A 23,407-nucleotide genomic window follows, 5' to 3' on the forward strand; every position below is an offset into this window, starting at 1 on the left:
CGGCCTCGGCCTCGGCCTGCGCGGCGGCGGCGGCGGCGGCGGCGGCGGCGGCGGCCTGGGCCCGGGCGCGGCGGCGGCGGCGGCGGCGGCGGCGGCGGCGGCGGGGCCTGGAGCGGGATCTAAGATGGCAGCGGCGGCGGCGGCGGCGGGGCCGGGCGCGAGCGGCGCGGGGGCGGCGGGCCCGGGCGGCGCGGGGCCCTGCGCGGCCGTGTCCGTGTTCCCCGGCGCCCGCCTGCTCACCATCGGCGACGCGAACGGCGAGATCCAGCGGCACGCGGAGCAGCAGGCGCTGCGCCTCGAGGTGCGCGCCGGCCCGGACGCGGCGGGCATCGCCCTCTACAGCCGTGAGTGCCGGGCGAGGCGGGGGCCGCGCGCACGAGGCCGGCCGGGGGGCCGGGGGGCCCTGGAGCCGGGGTTCCGGGGGGCCGGGGGTGGCCCCAGGATGCAGCCGGGCCCGCCGGTGTCAGGGGCCGGGGGTTAGCCCCCGAGTGCGGGGCCTGAGATTTGGGGGCCGCTGGGTGGGCAGGAAGTGGGGGACCGGGCCGGGAAGGTGGAATTGGGGGGCCGCGGGGGCGTGGGCGGCCTGTGCGGTCTCCGGGGACCCTCGTGCTGCCGTGGACACTTGCACAGGGGCTCCCAGCCTGCGGGGTGGGCCTGGTGTGTGGCCCCCCACCCCACCCCGTGGAGGGCTGGGCCGTGGGGGGACCCCCCGTCTCCCTGGGCGGGAAACTTCGGGGGCCCCCCGCGAGCGTGGCGGGGGGCTCGGCCTCCGGCCCCGGGCCACGCCGCTCCCCGCCGCCGGTTCGGTTTATTTTTTATTTATGTATTTTTTCGGAAGCTGCTTTCGGAATTGACATCTCCGGCCGTGGGGGGGTGGGGGTGGAGAGGGGAGCCGCACGTGTCCGCGTCCGGGCCGCCGCTCCCCTCCCCGGCTCGGGCTTTGTAATTCACGCTTGGGCTTTCTCTCGCTACTGTTTCTTCATCGGTCACGTTTTCTTGCTATTCTGTTGCACCGGCCTTTGTCTCTCTTGTGGGTTCCTGGGAGGGGGTGGAGGCCTCTCCAGCCTTCGGTCTCTTGTGATTTTTTTTTTTTTTTTTTTTTTTTGCCACTTTGGGACCCGGGGTGTCGGGGAAGGAGGCATGCGGGGCGTTCTCCCAGGGCTCTGCCTGCATCTTGACTTTGAGAAAAGAAAAAGAAAGGCGCGGGGTCTGTGGCCCAAGAGGGGCGCCCCTCTGGGGTGGTGCTGGGCCCGGGTGACGAGGTGGCCCAGGCGTCGGGGGGGGGGCCCCCAGGTTGCCCACAAGTCCTTGCATCTGGCAGGGAGTCCCTGCACCCTTCTTGGAGGGAGGGTCTCTGGGCTCCCTCTCCAAGGAGTTCTGGGAGATTGGGTTTTCTTTGTAAAACAGACTGAGCTGTGTGGAGGCGGAGGGCGCCCACCCACTTTCGTCTTTTTGTTGTGTTGATAACCTTGGAACTGCTGGGCGATCCCAGACACTTCTCCTGGCCGGCCGGTTTGAGCTTGGATTCCGGAGCTGCCCCTGGCCAGGTGTAGTCGTTTCCCCTTGCCTGCCTAGGGAGAAATTCCTAGGAACCTAATGGGTTTATTTGTTTATGTATTTAAAAGGCAGAGCCCACAGAAAGGGAGAGGGAGAGAAAGAGGGCTTCCATCCACTGTGCACTCCCCACAGGGTCGCAACAGCCAGGGCTGGGCCACGCTGAAGCCAGGAGCTTCTTCCCGCGTGGGTGCAGGGCCCAAGCCCTCGGGTCGCCTTCCACTGCCCTCCCAGGCCACAGCAGGGAGCTGGATCCGAAGTAGAGCAGCCAGGACCCGAACTGGCGCCCACACGGGGATGCTGGCATAGCGGTATGACGCAATGCCAGCTCTCCTCCCTTTTTGTCTTTTTTAATGTTTTTTTTGTTTGAAAGGCAGAGAGAAGGGGCAGGGGAGTGTTGGTTCATTCCCCAAATGCCCACAGCATCCAGGCCCGGCCAAAGCCAGGAGCCGGGAACTGCATCCAGGCCTTCCACATGGTGCAGGGCCCCAGCACTTGGACCATCGTCTGCGGCCTCCCACGTGCTCTAGCTGGAGGCTGGGTGGCAGGCAGAGTAGCCAGGACTCGAACCAGCCCTTCATTGTGGCACACGGCACCCTAAGTGCTGGCTTCACCCCCTGCCCTCCGACATCTACCCTGAACTTGCAACATTGTAGCTTTTTTCTATTAAGATTGATTGATTTGAGAAGCAGAGTTACAGAGAGAGAGAGAGAGAGAGAGAGAGAGAGAGAGAGAGAGAGATGTCTTCCAGTTTTCCATCCGCTGGTTCACTCTCCAGATGGCCACAACGGCCGGAGCTGAGCTGATCCGAAGCCAGGAGCCAGGTGCTCCTTCCGGGTCTCCCACGTGGGTGCAGGGGCCCAAGCACCTGGGCCATCCTCCACTGCTTTCCCAGGCCACAGCAGGGAGCTGGATCAGTAGTGGAGCAGCCGGGACTCAACAGGTGCCCATAAGCGATGCTGGCACTGCGGGCTGCGGCTTTATCAGCCACACCACAGTGCCGGCCCCACCCCGTATCCTGAGAGCCCTGGAGAGGAACCTTTTCTCTGCCAAGGGCCGGTTGGATATTTATGACGTCACTGGTGGGCCATGCACATCACCGGCTGCACAAAGTTATCTGTTAGGCTGTGTTGGTTGTTGGGAGGCTGCCTTGCAGGGCTGGAGCCAGGGGTTTCACCTTGAATAGCCCGGGGCGGAGGGGTGGCCCAGAGGGTCCCCGCCCCTGTCCGCTGTCGCAGGAGGCTCTCCAAGGCTCTCAGCTGGCTTTAGAATCCACCCTGAAGCTCGGGGTGACCCCGTTTCCACAGGAGGTGCCGGTCCCGGCTCCAGGGGTTGGGCCTCTCCGGGCCGCGCTGCGTGGGCCGTCTTGTGCCTCGCCATGTTGCTCTCTGTGGGACTTTATGCCTCGCTTCCTCTCGGTCATTAGACCAGGCTGCGGTCAGGGTACTGTGGCCCAGAGTGAGCACCTGGGGGGTTTGCACCTGCTCCCTAGGGCTGGAGCCAGGCTGGAGCCTGAGGAGAGGCAAACTCGCCCTGAGGTGTGACGGTGAATGCTGAGGCCTGGGGCTGCCTACACCCCAGTCTGAGCAGGTCTGATCTGCTGAGTGGGGAGCACCATCTCACAGTCCCCCCACAGAGGTCCGGAATGGTCCGCCTAGTGGGGGCGTGGCAGCTGGGCGGGCCAAGGTGGAACTGCCTGTCATGCTTGGGGGTGACCAGGCCCCACTGGGTGCTGTTTTGTTTTAAATATTTATTTGAAAGGCAGAGTTGCAGAGGGAGAGGGAGAGACAGAGAGCGTCCAGCCCCTGGTTTGTTCCCCAGTAGCCACCATAGCCTAGATTGGGCCAGGGCGGAGCTAGGAGCTGACCAGGTCTCCCACCAGGCAGCAGGGGCCCTAGCACTGGGGCTGTTATCCGCTGTTCGCCCAGGTGCCTTAGCGGGGAACTGGATTGGAAGTGGAGCAGCTGGGACTCGAACCAGCGCTCAGCCGGGATGCCGGTGTCCCTGGGCAGCTTTGCCCGCTAAGCCGCTGCCCCGGCTCCTGCTGGGAGCTCTAGGTGTGCGCCCGCTGTGAACTCCCTCCCCTGGCTTCAGCTCCCTCTCCCTGCCCTCCCTGGCTCCTTCCAGGGAACACTGTGGCCAAGTAAGAAGACGGCCAGAGTCCTGGCACTCCCCTGCTCGCCCGAGGAGGGCGCTGCCTCCCGTGCGTCCAGACCCTTGTGAGTTTTTTAAAGATTATTTATTTATTTGAAAGGCAGTGCTACAGAGGCAGAGAGATAAAAGAGAGGTCTTCCATCCACTGGTTCACTTCCCAAATGGCTGCAATGGCCAGAGCTGTGCCGATCCAAAACCAGGAGCCAGCAGCTTCTTCCTGGTCTCCCATGTGGGTGCAGGGACCCAAGGACTTGGGCCATCCTCCACTGCTTTCCCAGGCCACAGCAGAGAGCTGGATCGGAAGTGGAGCAGCCGGGACTCGACCCGGCGTCCATATGGGATGGGGGCACCTGGTGCCTCCCGCGGGGCCAGTGGGCCAGGAGCTTCCTGGGGTGCAGGCTGAGGGCCCTGCACTTGGGGTCCAGCTCAGCTGTCCCGCCTCCCTGAGCCCATTCCCTGCCCAGTCGCTACCCCCGACAGTGGATCAGTGCCACTTGGGACCCTGGGAACAGTACGCGGTGGGGGGGGGGCAGGGCGTCTGGTATGAAGCTCACATTCGGGAAACTGTGTATTCTTTCGGCGACATCATTGGCATGGCACAGGGAAGTGCCGGCTGTCCTGGGGGCAACCCCTTGCCCTGCACCCCTGTTGATGGGCGTGGAAACCCTGGGCCCCATTGCCTGACTTAGGAGGGCAGGGTGACGGCGGCAGGAGGCCCTGTGTCTGCACCCTTGCCCTGCAGGTCACCCCTGCCCCCTCCCTGCCTGTGGGGCCACCCTGGCCTTGGTCTGGGAGAGTAGGCAGGGCTCTAAGGAAGCTCCTGAGCTGTAAGGAAGCTTTGGCGTGGCTGCCGTGCTTGGACACCGGCCGCCCGCTCCTGGACCGGAGACAGCTTCCGGGGGCTGTAGCCAACACGGGGTGGCCCAGGCTGGCGACGGCGCAGTCCCGGGGGGCTGTGTTGCTCAGCACACGCCAGTCCTTGCCAGGGACTGTGTTGTCCCCGTCTGGAGAGGGTGTCGGTGTCTCGGCGGTAGCTGTCATTTATTGAGCGCCTGCTGTATACTGGTGCTGGCCGACTCCAGTGCTGGGCGTGGGGCCGGCTGGGGGTGGTGGGCTGCATTTAAGCAGTGGGGGTTGCTTAGGGGGAAAAAATGCACCGAGACTCCTGGTGCCAAGTGCAGCACCGTGGAGGAACCTGCGGAAGTTTGAGCAGCGCCATCTTGGCTTGTGTGGGTTTGCGCGTGGTGCTCCCACGAGGTCGAGACCCCCCCCCCGCCCCGCACCACCCTGCACACAGCTCGGGACTGATCTCAGTCGCTGGGCGGTGAGTGGTGTGCCTGCTGGCTCTCGCCAGAGGATGCTGGGAGCGTTGAGACAGGAGGAGGAGGAAGGTGGGAAGCCTGACCCCGGCCACCTGGAGAGGAACCGGAAGCCCCGTCTCTGCCCCTGTCTCTGGCTCAGGCTGGATCACGCCTGCTGGGGGGCAGTGGGGGCCGCCGTGTGTTCCCGCCGGTCCCTACAGCACACCTGTGACCGCAGAGGTGAAAGGGCTTGACCAGGCCACGGGACGTGGCCGGCACGTGGCAGGGCTGGCTGCCGGGTGCCCACCTGATGGGCGTTTTAGTGGTTCAGTGAAGGAACGGTAGCAGGATCTGTTTTATCTTTGCCTAGCAGAGAGGCGAAGTAGCCCTGGCTGAAACAAGATGGGCTTTGACTTTTTGTGTCCTCATGTGGGAGTGTGGAGGTTGGCAGGTGCCGGTCCCCGGGGCTGCCATGGCGTCTGTGGAGTCCTTGTTCCAGGCTCCCTGCCGCATTCCCACGCCGCGATCTTGTCTTCATGGTTCAGTGTGGTTGCTGGGATCCAACCATTGCATCCCACTCTCCAGATTGTAAGATAGAAGAGATAAAGGAGAAAGGGTACAAAGAGCACGGGCCAGGCACGGGGACCATGGCTGTCGACTGGTGCTACCCTCGCGACTCCAGCTGTGTGTGTGGGGGGGGGGGGAATCCCGGGAGTCACCTTGGCCGCAGTGGCTCGCACTTGGGTCTGGGTTCTAGAGAGGCCCTGGGGTGGGCACGGCCACCCCCGTGGGGCAGAAGTCCCCTCTGAGGCATGGCAGAGCCAGGGGCAGGCAGGGTCGGTCTGAATCCCACGGCCGCAGCGCCTGCCTCTCGCTCCTGTGGAGAGGTGGCTCCCGCAGCAAAAGCCAGGCAGAGAGACCAGAAGCCCGAGGGAGCTTCCAGACCAAGGCGCGTGACGGGGCGGAGCCGAGGCGTCCCCCCAGGCCGGCGGGGACCAGAGCCCTGCTCAGGGTGGTCGGTGACCCGCAGTGGAGTGCAGCCGGCCTCCGTGTCCACCTCGGGGAAGGGGCGTCTGTCCTGAGCGCACTTTTCTTGTCTTGGTGTCTGGGAGTGCCCTGTGGATGCCTGGGGCAACTGCAGCCTCCGCTATCTTTCTTTTTCTTTTCTTTACTTTTCTCTGTCTCAGAGACGGGACTTGAACCTGCTGGCATCGCAGGTAGAGGCTTCACCTGCTGTGTCACAATGCAGGTCGCACTCCAATATTTTTATATTTTCTATTTTTGAAGTTTTTTTTTTAATTTATTTGAAAAAGTTACAGAGAGAGGAGAGGCAGAGAGAGAGAGGTCTTCCATTCGCTGGTTCACTCCCTAATTGACTGCAACAGCTGGAGCAATGGCTGGAGCTGCGCCGATCCGAAGCCAGGAGCTTCTTCTGGGTCTCCCATGTGGGCGTAGGGGCCCAGGGACTTGGGCCATCCTCCACTGCTTTCCCAGGCCACAGCAGAGAGCTGGATCAGAAGTGGAGCAGCCGGGGCTCGAACCGGTGCCCATATGGGATGCTGGTGCTGCAGGCTGGGGCTTTAGCCAACTGTGCCACAGTGCCAACCCCTTAGATTTGTTAAAAATTTCTATTTCTGAGGTTGCATTTAAAAAGAAAAGATTTATTTATTAGAAAGAGTTACAGAGAGAGGAGAGGCAGATCTTCTATCTACTGGTTCACAAATGTCCACATCGGCCAGGACTGGGCCAGGCTGAAGCCAGGAGCCAGGATCTGGGTCTCCCATGTGGGTGCAGGGGCCCAAGGGCTCGGGCCCTCCCCCACTGCTCTCCTGGGTGCCTTAGCAGGGAGTCCAAAAACCATGCAGGATCCGGGCTCGCAGTCTATGGCTTCAACCTGCTGTGCCAAGTACCAACCCCAAGTTGAGAAGTTCGTTGAACCCAGCTTTGCACCGGTGGGAACCCGTCTTGGCCTCATCCTCTCCGTCTTTGGCCCCCAGCCCCTCCCTCAGACAGCTCAGTCCTGGGCCCTGGCAGGCCTCGGCCCAGGGCAGCCGTTTGGGAGAGCACCGAGCCTCCTTCCGCTTCGCCCGAGTGCCATGGGTGATCCTGACGGCCCAGCTTAGTGGGCCCTGTGTGAGCAGGGTGCAGCCGGGCAGGAGTGAGCGCCTTCCTGGGGAGACACCTGTGTGTCAGGCCAGGAGGGTGCGGGCTTGCTCAGAGCTGGGATTCTGAGGTCAATCACAGTTTGGCTGTTGGTAGAAGAGTCACCGGGCAGTGACCTGCAAGGGGCCTCGGGCTGTCCCTTCCCCTCCCTCGCTGCGGGGCGGGGGGACAGTGGCACTCCCAAGGCGGGCACCCCCAGGGCCGGCGGGTTTCTGTCAGGTGGCACTGGCCAGGAATGAAGTGTTTGTGCCTGGCAGCCGCAGGCTGAGGGGTGGTGGGTGGGAGAGGTTGGGCCTGGGGCGGGAGCAGGGGGGAAGCCCCCGGAGGGCTGGGCGCAGGGGCTGGCCGTGGTCACGGGTGGTCACTGCTCATCCAGCCCCACAGGAGCAGCCGAAATCCACTGAGCACGTACCATGGGCCCCTCTTGTGTTAGGAGCCAGGGACGGGTGATGCCCACGGTAAACCCAGTTCTATGTTTGTGGGCCTGGGGGCCCAGAACTCGTGGTCCCACGGGGTCTGGGCTGCAAGGCCTGTGGGTGCTGGTGCGGGAGGCTGGCCAGGGCCGCCCCCCCTGTTCACGAGGGGGTGTTAAATCTGCTCTTAGTAGCTGGGAGGGAGGGAGAGGGTGGGCTCTGCTTGGCCTGCGTCCTGACTCCCCCCTCACCATGCAGGGCTCACAAGCACAGGGAAGACCCCTCTGGGAGGGGAGCCCCCTGGGGTGAGGGCTGGGCTCCAGCTGCCCAGTCGCAGCTTCCCGGTCAGTGCAGGTGCCGGCGGATGCCTGGGCCTGGACCATCCTGGGACCCTCGGCACGAGCCCGTGCAAGACTCAGACTGGAACCTCGTGGGTCTTGGGGAGCTGAGAGAAGGGGCTCCCCGTTGTTGGGGGTGTGGCTTGGGTCAGGGAGAGGCCGTGGCTCCGCCCACCCATGGGCAGCCTTTGACAGCTCTGGTCACCCAAAGCAAGGGTGGGCCCTGTTCCTCCCTCTCCATAGTTTCTGGCTTTTTCTGGGGGGTGGGGTTGGAAACAGATCCAGTCTGGTCTGGGGGGCTCTGTCTCGGCCCCCACCCCCTATTTTATTTCATCATTCTGTCTGTGCCTTTAGAGTGATCCCTTCCCCGAGGCCTTGGCGGGATGCCGGCAGGGCTGTCTGTCTTTAAGGCGGTTGGCAGGCCCCTTGCCAGCTATGTTCCGCTGGCTGCCGTACACTTGTCGGAGTGAGATGGCTCTGGACCGCGCAGCCGTGGCCGGGAAAGACCAGGGCTGACCCAGGCGCTTGTCACGCGAGTAAATGATCAGAGTGGGCTGGGCCATCCTGGAGAAGTTGCCTGGCTTCCTAGTGCTGGAGGGGCTGCAGGCGGAGCCTCCCCGTGTCTGTGCGTGGCCCTGCGGGTGAGCTGGTTTGGGGATGTGGGGCACCTGGCCCTTACTCCCTGCTGCCCGCCCCTCCCAATCGGTGCCTCTCATGGCCCCACGCACACCAAGCAGGCCTTGTCCATGTCCTTCCCTGTCCCAGGCGCTGTACGATCACACTGTCCCGGCCATCACGTCTGTCCAGGAAATGGAGCTGCTGATGGGGGCAGAGGCCCGCGGGAGCCCACATGCCTCCAGGTATCCGGGAGGCTGGTTCCTCCCCCACCCCCACCCAGAGCTGCCAGGGGCTCCCTGGGCTCTGCCGCGCGCCCCCCTCGCATGAGCTGCATCTGGAGGCCAGGCTGCCCTGCTAACTCAAACATCCTGTTTTCTCAGCCGCCACGGGGCCTTTGGGGCCCCGTGGACGCCGTTCCTGCGGCCCTGGGACATCCTGTTTGTCCCAGCTGATGGGCAAAACCTCTTCTGCCAGACGGGCCTGGGCCTCAGCCCCCAGGTGGCGGCTCCCTGCCTCAGCCCCCGCTGCGGGACACCGGCAGCCAGACCCTCGGTGACCCACCAGCCGTCCTACAAGTGGAGTGGGGAGCTCCAGGCCCCAAGCATGGCCCCCACGGCCTTGCTGCCCCATAATCAGAGCTGCCGAGGCCCGGCCGCCGGCGGCGAGTGTGGAGCGAGGGGGCGACCCCTTCTCAGGATCCTCCACTAAGCTCTGAGCTCCCCGGGGCCGGCCCCCGCACATCTGCTGTCCCCTTTGTGGCTCACAAAGCCCTAATTAGCATGGATGGGGACATTTGCATGGACGCACTCCCTCCCGCTTTCCTTTCTTTGTCTCCTCCTCCTGGTCTGGGGGTCGCCATTCTACACCCCTGCAGTAGGGCTCCTGCCCAGGTGCCGCGGATCCCTGAGCCCAGCCCCCACCCCCGCGCTGGGTGCCCCCTTGGGAGTCTAGGTGGAGCAGGCGGGCCTGTCTGTGGGGGTGGGCGCGGGAGAGAGGCGGCTGCCCCAGAGGGGCCAGGGCCCCCAGGCCCTCCTCATCCCTGGGTAGCCGCTCCTCAGCCTTTCCCCTTCCCTAGGTTCGGGTCAGCGCCCTGCCCCCAGTCGCTCGCAGGCTCCGGCCTTTCGACTTGCTGGTGAATTGCCGACCCGGGGCCCTGGTGGCTCCTTGTCCTGTTGTCCACTTTAAGAAAAAGGGGCCGGAACACCTGGCCCGTAAGCTGTGCGGCTTTCCGACGGCGCTGACCCCTGCCTGTCACCGGGAACTCGCCCTGCCTGGGCTGAGCCAGCTGTGGCCTCGGGTCCAGCATTCTCTCCTGGACTCCCCGCTCCTCTTCCTGGGACCCCGGGCCAGGGTTCCGGTGATGACTGGTACCTGGCAGGGAGAGCAGGGTTTTTGTGGGTGATGGCTGCCAGGGTGCAGGCCCGGGTGCCTTGGGGGCCAGAGGCAGCCTGGCCCTGCCCCGCCCGCCAGCTGCCCCTTCCCAGGCACGCCCACCCAGGCGGGGTGTGTGTGTGTGTGTGTGTGTGTGTGTGTGTGTGTGTGCAGGAGGGCTGGGCTCCCTCCTCCAGCTCCGGCCCAGCAGGGGCCCAGGGCAGTCCCTGCTACCTTCCCCCATCCTGCCGGGTCCCAGGGTGGGGGTCAGGCCCGTATACTCCCTGGAGGGCCTGGGAGGGCCTTGGGTGGAAATCCCCAGTGCTCTGGAGGGTGGGACCTGAAGAGTCCCCCCCCCCCCCCCCCCAGCCTGTGACCTGGGCTCTTCCAGGCACAAGGGCATCTCCAGCTGGAAGCTATGCACAGTTAAACAATGGGCCGGAGGGTGGAGGGCGCTCCCCTCCCCGAGGCGGCCCTGAGTTCTTTCCTTGTGCACGCCCCGCCCCCTCCCCTGTGCGCCTCTTCACCCAGTCCTGTTCCTGGTGCCGGGTCCGCTCAGCCTTGGCTGCCATTGCCTCATTCATTCATTCATTCATTCATTCCCACGCTCATTCCACTGGGTTTAGGTTTTCGCCACTTTGCATTCAAAATTTGTTTTAAAGATTTATTTATTTATTTGAAAGGCAGTGCTACAGAGAGGCAGAGGCAGAGGCAGAGAGAGGGGTCTTCCATCTGCTGGTTCACTCCCCAAATGGCCTCCACGCCGTAGCTGGGCCAGTCTGAAGCCAGGAGCTTCTTCCGGGTCTCCCACGTGGGTGCAGGGACCCGAGGACTTGGGCCATCCTCTACCGCCCTCCCAAGGCACAGCAGAGAGCTGGATCGGAAGCGGAGCAGCCGGGACTTGAACCAGTGTCCCTATGGGATGCTGGCACTGCAGGCGGTGGCTTTCCCTGCTACGCCACAGCGCCGGCCTCTGTGTTCATTCTGAGGGAGTCTGCGCCGACGCTGGCAGTAGGGCTGGAGGCTCGGGGCCTCTGAAGGGTCGCCCAGCGCTGGTGTCACCCTGCGGCCTGGGGGCGGGGTCGCCTGGAGCCCAGGGTGACCTCTGGGGCCTCAGACAGCCCAGGCTGGGCAGAGTGCGACAGCAGCTGCGCCCAGCAGGCACCAGCTTGGGTTACTGCGGGGCGCGGGGCCAGGCCGCGCCAGGATTCCCGGCTGCCACCCTTGCCAAGCCTCCCACCACCTCGCAGCAGGGGGCTCCTCCTCTTGCCCACCTTGCAGCCGGGCCCTAGAGGAGTGCAGGCAGGTATGGGGCCGGGCTCCGGGGGCTGGGCTCTGTCATCCCACCCCTCAGGTGTGTCCCAGTCACCAGCTGGTGAGCAGACTAAGGCAGAGGCTGGTGGGATTTGCCTGATGGGCGGGTGGGCGTGCAGGTGTGGTCAGGTAGGGGCATGAGCTCACAGGGGGCGTGGCGGAGGGTGTGGTCTCCAGCTCAGGAACCTAATCAAATTTATCCTCTCCGCCTGCGTGCATCATTGCTTTGTCCACTGCAGAGGCCAGGGGATGGGATGGGGTCTTTTGTGGTCGGCCCCTCCCCGCTCCTTGTTCTTGGCCCAGGGATGGAGGGGGTGTGACTCCGGGTCTGTCTAGCCTGAGGGGCCAAGGATCCTGCTTCTATGTTTTCTGGAAGCCTGCGGTGGGGAGTGGGGGAGCAGCAGTACTGGGGAGCCTTGCTGTGTGTCCCCTGGATCCATGAGGCCTCTGATGCCCCTGGACCCTGCACCCTGCCTGCCTCTGTCCCTGTGAGCGCTCGCACCTGCCGGGGCCGTGCCCGCAGCCTCCATGCCGTCGGGACTTGCCCAGCAAACACTGGAGAACCTCCCGGAGGCGGTGGTTCGGAGTCAGGAGAGGGAGCAGGGAGGCCGGCGGCCCTTGGTCTGGGGCTGAGGGAGTGGCCCGGGCCAGCCGGTGTGGGAGCTCTGGGGCCGTGGCAGGCAGAGCAGGTGAGACCACAGCAGCTGGGCCCCGCGAGATAACAGGCTGGGCTGCTAACGGGCTGAGGCACGGCCCCTGGGAGCTCAGAGCCCCCTGGGATAAGCCTCCCAGGCCCCAGGGCGTGGAGCGTGGGGTGGCAGGGACAGGGAGAGCAGCGCCCTTGCTTGCTTTGTGACCTTGAGCCACAGGTGCCCCCAGCACCTGCCCGGCGGCCAGCAGAGTGGGAAGTGGCCAGTGCCCACCTCTGCACCTGTACACCTGGACGCCTGGCCCTGCAGGGATGTGTCAGTAAAGTTTTATTGACACACGTCCTCACCAGCTCACTGCTTCAAGGCAGTATGGAGCCATTGTAGCCTTAAGGGTGGCCGAGAAAGTCGGCCGGGCCCCGCCCTGGGGCGCGCGCTGGTTAGGAGCAGGGACCCTGGAGCCCAGCAGTGCTGTTGCTCTCGCTGTGTGACCTCGAGCAAGAGACTTCTTGACCTCTCTGAGCGAGCCCAGGGGTGCAGACAGTCCCAGGAGTGACGTGAAGGGGGTCGGGCTCTGCCCCGTGGAGCTGGCCCCTGCCTTTGGGTCCCTGAGCCAAGCCCAGGCTCCAGCAGGATGGGGTGCAGTGGGCAGGCAAGAGAGCGGGCCTGGACGGCCGTGGTGTGCGTACTCTGGTGGGGCCTGTGTCGGCTCAGCCGCCCTGGGTCAGCGAGAACCCAGCACAGCTTGCTGGCCAGGGAGCCCCCTCTTCAACTGCTCTCCCTCTTCTGTCCTCCCCCCCGGGCGTTTTCCCAGAGTCACTGCCCATGTCACTGTGCTCTGGGGACCTGCACGGGGGGGTGGGGTAGGGTGGGGGGGGCTTTCTCCTGCCACCTCCAGAGCTCGCCACTAGGGCGGATGCCAGCTTGGGGTCGACCTGAGGTTTACAGATACACAGCACAGGGTCTGTCGGGGGGAGGGGATGGGTGACCACCCCTCCTGGAGGGAGGAGACACCCTCCCCTGGCACCTGTACCCCCCACCCTCAGTCTGGAGCCACGAGGCTGGGTGGCCGCAGGTGACCCCAGGCCGGGGACTGGTCCCCAGGTGTGCACTTACACATTGGGTCACGTAGGCGAGTGGCCTGGGGCCTGTGGGGGTGGGGCAGGGGGCTCATGTGTGTGACTGGGGCAGGGGCGCGGGCCGGAGGGCCTCAGGGGCCAGGCCGAGCGTCTTGCAAGCAAGAAGGATGGTCTAGCCCGCTGGGTGTTTGACGTGGCAGATCTTTCCCAGGTGTCCCCGGAGACGCCAGGGTGGGCTGGGGGTCTGGCTGGGATGGTGAGGGAGTGCTGGCCCTGCAGGTCAGCTCGCGCCCGGTCCCAGCTGCTGGACACTGCCAGGGGTCACTCAGCCACAGGTGCCGCGGTCGTCTGCCTGGCGCCAGGGTCCTGGTCCCTGTGTCATTGCCCGGGCACGGTGGGCAGCTCAGCTGCATCTTCTGTGCCCCCCCCCGGGGGGGGTGCCTGGGCCAGGGCTCCGAGTCTTTCCTGAGCCGCTTGTAGCTGGATCTGGGAGCACCTGGCCCCGGTCCCCTTGGCTGGGCCATGGCCACCCCCACCCCCCCCAGCCCTCGCTCCTGGCCTGTGGCCGGGGAATACCCATGCCCCCCATTGGTTCAATCTGATATTGGCAACATTTTTATTCACGTAACCTGACACTGTTGTAAAGCGGCGTTCCCAGCGTGGGGCCCCTGCCTCTCCGTCCCCTGGCTAACCATTTCCGCCACCCCGGGCCTGCTCAGCGGCTGCTGCCCGTGTCCGTGCATCTCTGCGTTTCCCAGTTCTGAGTGTTTCGTGGACGTGGACTTCAGCGCCCTGGCCGCCTGTCAGTGACGGCAGCGTGGGGGGGGCTCCCTCTCCCCGCGGGCACTGGCACCTCCCTGAGGACTGGCACGTGGGCCCCCACCCTGCCTTCACCCAGGCAGAGATGGGCGTGCCTCCTCCCCTTGCTCCTTTTTTAGCTTTACTTATTTATTTATTTAAAAGGCAGTGTGACCGTGTGAGGGAGGGACAGACAGACAGACAGACTCAGCTTCTACCTGCAGGTTCATGCCCCTGATGGCCACAACAGCTAACAACCGGGGCTGGGCCCGGCTGAGGCCCGCAGCCCGGAACTCCATCCTGGTCCATCCCCAAGCCCTGGGGCCCCCACCTGCTGCCTCCCGGGGCATTAAAGTAGTAGGGGCCACACCTCGTCCTGTCTTTTCTTCTTGAGGCACAAAAGGTTTGAAATCTGATGAAGTCCGGTTTGTGACTTTTTCCTTCATGGTGCGGTTTAGGCGTTGTGTCTAGGGATCCGCCGTAAAATCCCAGGTCCCCCATTTACCCTGCATGCTCTTCTCCTAAGAACATTCACGTTTTAGCTGTTCGGTTTGGGCCATCAGTCGCTTTGGGTTTTGGTTTACTATTAATGCACTGGCCACTGTACCAGCATAGCTCATTTTGAAATTGGGAAATATGAATCCTCCAGCCTTGCTGTTTTTTGTTTTTGTTTTTTTGAAGGTGTAATTGATTGGCTGGTGCTGTGGTGTGGTGGGTTAAACCGCCGCCTTGCCAGCGCCCCGTATGGATACCAGTTTGTGTCCCGGCTGCTCCTCTTGCAGTCCAGCTCTCTGCTAATGAACCTGGGGAAGCAGCAGAGGATGGCCCAGGTGTTTAGGGCCCTGCACCCACGTGGGAGACCCGGATAGAGCTCCTGGCTCCTGGCTCTGGCCCAGCTCTGGCCATTGTGGCCGTCTGGGGAGTGAACCAGAGGATGGAAGACCTTTCTGTCTCTTCGTGTCTCTGCCTGTAACTCTACCTCTCAAATAAATAAATAAATAAAAATTTTAAAAACCAAATTTATTTATTTTAAAAGAAGAAAGAAAGAGAGAGAGCGCTCTTCCATCTACTGGTTCATCGCCCAAATGCCCACAGCAGCAGGGCAGGGCTGGGCTGAAGCCAGGCGCTCCCTGGGGGTCCCCAGGTGTGTGTCAGGGGCCCAAGTACTCGGTCCATTGCTGCTGTTTGCTCCGGCGGCGGCGTTGGCAGGGAGCTGGCTGGGAGGCAGAGCAGCGGGGGGGGGCTGGAATCGCACTCTCCTAGGGGATTCTGCTGTGGCAGGTGGCGGCTGGGCCCTCCTGGGCTGTGCTGGCAGCTGGAAACATGGGAACAGTGTTACTGCTGCTCTGTGGGCGCTGGCCTCCGGCAGGGCTGCGGTTTCTAGAGCCAGCTGCTGGAAGTCACTTTCACCATCTCCACCAGTGTCTTTTTTTTTTTTAACATAAATTTGGAGTAGGACCAGGTTTTGCCCATAACATCTTTTTTTTGTTAATTTTATTTTTATTTTATTTTTTAAACGATTTATTTATTTGAAAGGCATGATGAGAGAGAGGGAGGGAGGGAGGGAGATCTTTCATCTGCTGGTTCACTCCTCAGATGGCTCTAATGGCTGGAGCTGGGCTGTTCTGAAGCCAGGAGCCAGGAGCTTCTTCTGGGTCTCCCACGTGGGTGCAGGGCCCAAGCACTCGGGCCAGTTTCTGCTGCTTTCCCAGGCGCTTTAGCAGGGAGTTGGATCAGAAGCGGAGCAGCCGGGACTCAAACCTACGCCCCTATGGGCATAGGTGGCAGTGGCTTTACCTGCTATGTTACAACGCCGCCCCCACATGCGTGTTCTAAGGATGGGGGGCATTGGTCTAAAGACCCCAGTGTCATGGTCACGTTGAAATCACTGAAGCGGCTGAGACTCCAGCCCTCGCAGCCCCCACTCGTCTCCCCAGCCTGTCCCCAGCCTGTGGGCCGGGTGGCCCCGTCAGCCGCCCTGGAGGAGCGCCCACCACTGGCCGGGTTGAGATGAGGCTCGCTGTGTCTCCAAGCCTGCTCCGTGACCTGCCTCTGGCTTGTGCTGGCGCCCAGGGAGACTCGGGCGTGCTGAGCGGGATGTGGAGGGACACGGGCAGGGGGAGTGCGGTGGGGGGCGTGGGGCGGCCGACGGGGGGGCCCCGCTCACGCAGCCTGTTCCCGCAGATGAAGACGTGTGTGTGTTCAAGTGCTCGGTGTCGCGGGACACGGAGTGCAGCCGCGTGGGCAAGCAGTCTTTCATCATCACCCTGGGCTGCAACAGTGTCCTCATCCAGTTCGCCACTCCCAGTGGTAGGTGGCCCCGCCCCCCCATCTCCCTCTGAGTCCCCAGGGCGGGTGGCAGGGACCTAAGAACCTGAGCCATCACCCTGCCGGGGCTGCACCAGCAGGGACTGGGAGCAGAGGAGGGGCTCCCAGCCAGACGCGTCCACAGGGAGCTCAACACGCCGCCCCACAGCGCCGGCCCAACGTGACCCTGGCTCTGTGCCCCTCTGTGTCCGCCGGGATTCCCCGGTCCCCTGGCGCTGGACATCGAGGGCTGCTCTCGTGTCCCCTGCCACGCACGCACAGAGCTGCTCGGTGGACGGCGCTGGGTGCCACGGGTCTGAGCCCAGGCTCAGTGGTGCCCCTGGGTGCGCCCCTGGACACCTGTCCCCGCCCAGCATGTGGGTCACCCCAGCACGGCCACCCGTCCTGTATTTGAAACCTGAATACGGATTGGGGTGAAAGCGATCTCCAGCTCACGCTGGTGCAAAGTGCGCGGCCCGCCGTGACCCCCGCCCCTCCCCCTTGCAGATTTCTGCTCCTTCTACAACATCCTGAAGACCTGCCGGGGCCACACCCTGGAGCGGTCTGTGTTCAGCGAGCGGACGGAGGAGTCCTCGGCTGTTCAGTATTTCCAGGTGGGTGGGTGCCCGTCCTGTGGCCTGGGGCCGCCGCTCGCCCGGGAGGCTGTGCCGCACAGGGCAGGCCCACCTGGGTTCCCGTCCTGGCTCTGCCCCTGCTGGCTCGTGGCCGTGGGCAAGTGTCCTCCTCCGCCTGGTGGGCCTCAGTTTTCCTCATCTGTGCAGTGGAGCCACGGGTGCCGGCCCCAGGGAGTTGCTGGGAGGATCTGAGTGCAGGTGCCGCGCAGGCGCCCGGGCGTTTTTGGTCATGGTAGAGCAGTGGCGAGGTGCCGAGCCTTTGCCGCGCGCCTGGCACCCGTCTGAGCGCTTTCTGTGCCCAGAAGCGCTTGGGGCCTCCCAACAAGTCTAGGAGGTAAGTGCTGTCATTGTCCCGTTTTTCAGATGAGAAAGCTGAGGCTCAGAGAGGTTAAGTGACTTGCTCCAAGTCACCCATCTATTGTGCCACAGAGCCAAGCTGGGAAGCCAGGTCTGCCTGCGGCCAAAGCCTGTGGCCCTGCTCCGGCGCCACGCTGCCTCCCGACTGCCCGGCGTCTTGCAGACAGACGCCGTCCTCAGCTCCGGGGCGCTCTTCCATCCGCTCCTGCTCTTCTCTGGGGCCCCTGCGTGGGGCAGGTGGCCCCCCATGCCAGAGCCCCGCCTGGGGCACACCCCGAATCTCCTCTGGGGGCGGGGCTGGGGTGCTGCCGGGTCCACACGGCACCCAGCTGGGGCCGTCCTGCTCCCTGTCTGCAGGGAGCCAGCAGGTGCGAGCCGGCTGGGGCGGGGGCGTGGCCTCCGAGGGGAGGTGGCAGGGCCGGTGCGAGCCCTGTGCCATGGCGCGTCTCTGTTCCAGTTTTACGGCTACCTGTCCCAGCAGCAGAACATGATGCAGGACTACGTGCGGACCGGCACCTACCAGCGCGCCATCCTGCAGAACCATGCCGACTTCAAGGATAAGGCGAGCTGGGCCCGGCACTGCGCGGGGGTGGGGGGTAGGGACGGAGAGGCCAAGACAGAGGTGTCCTACATGCTGGTCCACCCCCCAGATGCCCGCAGGGAGTCAGGGCTGGGCCAAGTCGAGGCCAGGACCCCGGAACTCTTCCCTGTCTCCCACGTGGGTGGCAGGGACCCAAGTACGTGGGTGCGCGTTGGCAGGGAGCTGGAATCGGAAGCAGAGCTGACATGGCCCCAGGCACTCCAGTACAGGCTGCAGTTGTCCCAAGTCCCCACCCCCTCCCTTTTTTTAAGATTTATTTATTTATTTGAAAGAGTATACAAGAAAAGGAGAGAGGTCTTCCATCTACTGGTTCACTCCCCAATTGGCTGCAACGGCCAGAGCTGCACCGATCTGAAGCCGGGAGCTCCTTCTGGGTCTCCCACGCGGGTGCAGGGGCCCAAGGACTTGGGCCATCTTCTACTGCTTTCCCAGGCCACAGCAGAGAGCTGGATGGGAAGTGGAGAAGCTGGGACTCGAACGTGCGCCTGTATGGGATGCCGGCGCTGCAGGCAGTGGCTTTACCCGCTACACCACAGCGCCGGCCCCCAAGTCCCTTCTTAACCGCTGCACCAAACACCAGTGCCTGCTCATTGATTTCTATCTTAAAGTATGGGGGGATCGCAAAAGCAGAGGACTGAACATAAACGGGTGCTCCCTAATGTTAGTGGAGTAAAGGAATTAAAAGAAAAGTTCAGGGGCCAGCATTGTGCAGTGAGTTAGTCTGCTTTTGACACTGACGTCCCATACTGGCGCCGGTTTGAGTCCCGGCTGCTCCGCTTCCGATCCAGCTCTCTGCTGTGGCCTGGGAAAGCAGCAAAGATGGTCCAGGTGCTTGGGCCCCTGCACCTGCCTGGAAGACCTGATAGAGGTCCCGGCTCCTGGTTTTTGGTGGCCTTTGGAGAGTAAACCAGGGGATGAAAGATCGATCTCTCTCTCTCTCTCTCTGCCTCTCTGTAACTGTTTTTTTTTTTTTTTTCAAATAAGTAAATAAATATTAAAGAGAGAGAGCGAGAGAGCAGGGGCCCAAGGACTTGGGCCATCTTCTGCTGCTCTCCCAGGCCATGGCAGAGAGCCGGATTGGCAGTGGAGTAGCCGGGACTCGAACCGGTGCCCCTATGGGATGCCAGCACCACAGGCAGCGGCTTTACCCGCTATGCCACAGTGCCGGCCCCCTCTCTTTCTGTTTGTCTGTCTATCTGTCTGTCTCTCTCTGCAACTCTGTCTTTCAAATAAATAATCAGATCTTTAACAAAGCAAGTTTATTTGGTGCAAAAAAAAAAAAATTTCTGACTCCCACGCCTCGTGTTCCTGTGATTTCCGTGTCCCGAGCTTTCTGTGGTCTGAGGGGTATCAGCTGCACCCCGTGTGCTCCATGGGTGACACGAGCCGCCAGATGTCACTTCCGCACGTGGCCGTCGGCAGGGGCTTTGGGATTTAGGCCCTGAGCCTGTGAGCCGGGTGCCGGAACACCAGGCTCTCTCCCGGCGGTGCCTCGGACATCGGTCGGCTCCTATGTGACTGTGACCGAGGGGTCCTCCTCTTCCACTCCCCGGCAGACACTTATTAGAAACAAACTATGCACGAGTTTCAGAACATTGTGCACCCAAATAAGCTGAGCTTTGCCTCCCCTTTCCCACGAACTATTTCAAGGGGCCGTGTTTTTAAAGTGCGCAACATGACGTTTTGTCCATTTTTACTTCTTTGAAAGACAGAGTGACCGAGAGCCATCTCCCACTTACTGGGTCACTCCCCCAGGGCAAGGACCAGGGCAGAGCCGGAGCCAGGGACTTCCTCGTCGCGTGTCTTACATAAAGTGAAGTGGGGTGTGCATGCTTTGACGCAGAGAGATGCCGTGTGGGGCCTGCATTCTTTTCCCACTGCTGCTTCTAGTCCAGACCCTGCCCACGTGCACCCTGGGAGACAGCAGGGAGGGCCCAGGTGCTTGGGTCTCTGCCACCCCCCTGGGAGACCTGGGTGGAGCTCCTGGCTCCTGGCCTTGTCCTGGCCCAGTCCCAGCGTTGTGGGCATTTGGGAGTGCAGCAGTGTGTGGGGACATCTCTGGTCCTTGCCTTTTAAATAAAATAAGTAAAAGTTAAGGTGAAATAGTATTTGTTTGAAACCTGTGTACATTCTCTCCCACATACTTTATTTTTTTTAAAGATTTATTTATTTCTTGAAAGTCAGAGTTACACAGAGAGAGAAGGTGAGATAGAGATAGAGGGAAAGAGAGAGGTCTTCCATCCGCTGGTTCACTCCCCAATTGGCCTCAATGGCTGGAGCTATGCGATCCGAAGCCAGGAGCCAGGAGCTCCTTCTGGGTCTCCCACACGGGTGCAGGGACCCAAGGACTTGGGCCATCTTCTACTGTTTTCCCAAACCATAGCAGAGAGCTGGATCAGAAGTGGAGCAGCCGGGGCTCAAACTGGCGCCCATATGGGATGCTGGCACTGAAGGTGGCAGCTTTACCCATTACGCCACAGCGCCGGCCCCGTCTCCCATATACTTAAAAATGTTATTTATTTATATTTGAAAGGCAGAGTCGCAGAGAGGGAGGGAGGGCGAGACAGAGAGAGGCGGGGAGGATGAAGGAGAGATGGAGATCTTCCATGGGCTGGTTCCTTCCCACGTGGCCCCAGTGGCCAGGGCTGGGCCAGGCTGCATCCAGGAGCCTGGGGCTTCGGCTGCTGTCCCGCGTGCACCCGCGGTGAGCAGGCTCGGAAGCAGAGCAGTGAGACGCGTGGGAAGCTGGCCTTGCCGATGGGGGCTGAAGCCAGAGCACCACGGCGCCAGCCCCTGCCGTACACTGCCAGTCGTCCCTGCATGGCGTGCAGCATCTAAGCCGATGTTAGTGCTGGGTTCATGGTTGCCACACTGGATTGCTGGGCCCGGGAATAATGACAAGAAAAGAACTCCTGGGGCCGGCGCTGTGGCATAGCAGGTAAAGCAGCCGCCTGCGGTACTGGCATCCCATACGGGCGCTGGTTCGAAACTCAGCTGCTCCACTTCCCATCCAGCTCTCTGCTGTGGCCTGGGAAGGCAGTGGAAGATGGCCCAAGGCCTTGGGCCCCTGCACCCATGTGGGAGACCTGGAAGAAGCTCCTGGCTCCTGGCTCCGGATCAGTGCAGCTCCAGCCTTTGTGGGCATCTGGGGAGTGAACCAGCGGGTGGAAGACCTCTCTCTCTCTCTCTGCCCCTCCTCTCTCTGTGTAACTATGACTTTCAAGTAAAAATAAATAAATCTTTTTAAAAAAAGAGAAAAAAGAACTCCCGACATGTGCAGTACACCCGCAGTTTTTAAAAGATTTGTTCATTTCTTTGAAAGGCAGAGTGACAGAGAGCGCGCGAGAGCGAGCTTCCATCCGCTGGTTCACTCCCCAGACGGCTGCCACGGCCAGGGCTGAACCAGGCCGAAGCCAGGAGCCGGGAGCTCCGCCTGGTGTTCTTGTGTGGCTCTGGGGCCATCTCCTGCGGCCTTTCGAGGCATTTAGCAGGGAGCTGGATCGGAACCGGAGCAGCCGGACCTCTAACCGGCACACTGATGGGATGCTGGAGTCGCGAGCAGCCACTTAGCCTGCAATTGATTTTTTTCCCCTCTTGTTTTTGATCCGTGCTGGATCGAGTCCGTGGATGCGGGACCCTGGGGACAGAGGCTGCGTGTACCGTAATTCTGGTCAGTTTCCCAGCTCCTTTGAAAGGCTCTGTAATATCACCAAATACCAGGTGATTAAAGGAGCAGCACGGAGCACGCACATTTACACGTGGGAACGTGCTCCCTTCGCGCCCATTCCCGGCATCGGACTCCTAACCTGTCCCCTCTCGGTTTGCGTCCACTGGCTTACTCCTCGGATGCCTGCACTGGCCGGGGTGCTGAAGCCAGGGCTGGGAACAGAGTCTCCCGGGCGGGGGGCAGGGGCCCGAGTCCTTGAGCCATCACCACTGCCTCCCAGGGCGCGCCTTAGCGGGAAGCTGGGGTCAGGAGCTGGAGCCGGGACTTGAACCCAGGCCCCCGGATGTTTCCTTTGCAAGGCTAAATGCCCACCCCTGGTTCCCCTCTTGCATCAGATGGAAGCTCACGTGGGGGCTCCGCTCGTGGATCTAAGTGGATGTGCCTTGTCTGCGCTTGGCGCCTGCCCCCTGGCGTTGCTTGGGCCTGGGGTCCTGGGGCAGCCGCTGTGAGCCGGGCTGGGCCACCGCACTGCCTCCTGGCTGCCGCTCCCAGCCTCGCTGCAGCAGGGCCGGGGGCCCTCCCAGCTCTCTGGGAGACACACCCCTTTCCCGGTGTGTGCAGGGCTCTGGGGGCACCTGAGGACGCCCCCCAGCAGCTCCCTGCATTGGGTGCTCTGGGTGCTGCCAGCTGCCGTGCCCAGAGCTGCCTATGGAAGCCCCACAGGCACCCCCAGAAATGTCCTCGTTCTACTCAGACAGAAGCAATCGCACAGATCCAGCATGTAGAGTGTCAAGGTCACGGGCAGCCCTGGGAGGTGCCCCACGGAGCTTGGGAGCCTCACCTGTCCCAGCTGCCCCGCCTCTCAGGGCGTGCTCAGCACACAGCCTGGAGGTGCCTCCCTGTGTCCCACCTTTCGCCCCTCCCCCGGGCCCTTTCTCCCCAGAGGGTCGCTCGTCGCCGAGACCCAGAGTGGGGTGAAAGGCAGGCATCCAGCATGGGCCGGGGGCAGCTGGGGTGTAGCTCCCAGGGCCGCCCGTGCCCAGCCCCCGCCTCCGAGCAGGGGCAGGTGCGCTCCCACGCTCAGGTCTGACGCCCGCCCGGCCTCCTCCCTCAGATTGTACTGGACGTCGGCTGTGGCTCCGGGATCCTGTCGTTCTTTGCCGCCCAAGCGGGAGCCAGGAAGATCTATGCGGTGGAGGCCAGCACCATGGCCCAGCACGCTGAGGTCGGTGCCCGCTGGTCCTGGCTGGGTGGCCGGGGGCGAGGGGGGAGCATGGTGAAGAGGGGCGCCCTGAGCTCCGTGTCCGCCTGCCCCGCCCGCAGGTGTTGGTGAAGAGCAACAACCTGACCGACCGCATCGTGGTCATCCCCGGCAAGGTGGAGGAGGTCTCACTCCCCGAGCAGGTGGACATCATCGTGTCCGAGCCCATGGGCTACATGCTCTTCAACGAGCGCATGCTGGAGAGCTACCTGCACGCCAAGAAGTACCTGCGGCCGGGCGGTGAGCGCCCTGCGCACCGGGAGCACCGCGGGCCTGCGCCGCGGGCTGGGACAGGGCCCTGGGCCCGGGAGGTGGGCCGGCGTGCCGGCGTGCGCCGCAGGGGGCCGCTGCCCGCGAGCCCGTGTGTCGCCTCCTGTCTGCGCCCCTGGCCCGGGTCTTTGTGCCTCCGGGTAGGTGGGCAGCTGTCACCACAGTCTGTGTGGCCCCAGGAGTCCCCGGTGTCGGGGACTGGCAGCTACGCCGGGCTGTGCCGGCAGCACCCACCCGGTGGGACTAACGTGGTGGCGGCTGTGTCCCGAGTCCCAGCCGGCTCTCCTACACTCGGCATGGGTGCTGGGGCTGCCCTCCTTGTGGGACTGAGATCGGCTGGGAGTCCGGCCCAGCTCAACTCTTCCGCGGGGTCCCCCACAGCGCCCCTGAAGCCCTGCATGTGGCCTGGGAGCCCCGGGCCAGGCATTTCCGGTCCAGTGCAGTCTGGCTGTGATGCAGCTGAGGGAGAGCCCCCTGCCCCCCACCACGGGCGCCTGGGCCTCCTTCCTGTGCAGGGACGGGCGGGGGAGGCCCACATCTGGAGGCCAGGTGCTCCCCG

The 23,407-nt window shown here is 63.0% G+C and overlaps 1 protein-coding gene across 3 annotated transcripts in view; it reads left to right on the top strand.

The window, feature by feature from the left end:
• Window positions 1-7: 7 nt before the first annotated feature.
• CARM1 (coactivator associated arginine methyltransferase 1) overlaps window positions 8-23,407 on the top strand; it is a 30,885-nt gene continuing 7,485 nt past the window's right edge. For all 3 annotated transcript variants that reach the window (XM_070059129.2, XM_070059128.2, XM_070059130.2), the window contains exons 1-6: window positions 8-344; window positions 15,935-16,060; window positions 16,565-16,671; window positions 17,507-17,611; window positions 22,432-22,542; window positions 22,641-22,818. In XM_070059129.2, coding sequence (XP_069915230.2) covers window positions 125-344; window positions 15,935-16,060; window positions 16,565-16,671; window positions 17,507-17,611; window positions 22,432-22,542; window positions 22,641-22,818 — 847 coding nt within the window. In that variant the 5' untranslated portion in view covers window positions 8-124. The remainder of the gene's footprint in view (window positions 345-15,934; window positions 16,061-16,564; window positions 16,672-17,506; window positions 17,612-22,431; window positions 22,543-22,640; window positions 22,819-23,407) is intronic.

Source organism: Oryctolagus cuniculus, chromosome 16 (genome assembly GCF_051225735.1).
Source record: "Oryctolagus cuniculus isolate XC-2025 breed Fujian yellow rabbit chromosome 16, ASM5122573v1, whole genome shotgun sequence".
Taxonomy (NCBI): domain Eukaryota; kingdom Metazoa; phylum Chordata; class Mammalia; order Lagomorpha; family Leporidae; genus Oryctolagus; species Oryctolagus cuniculus.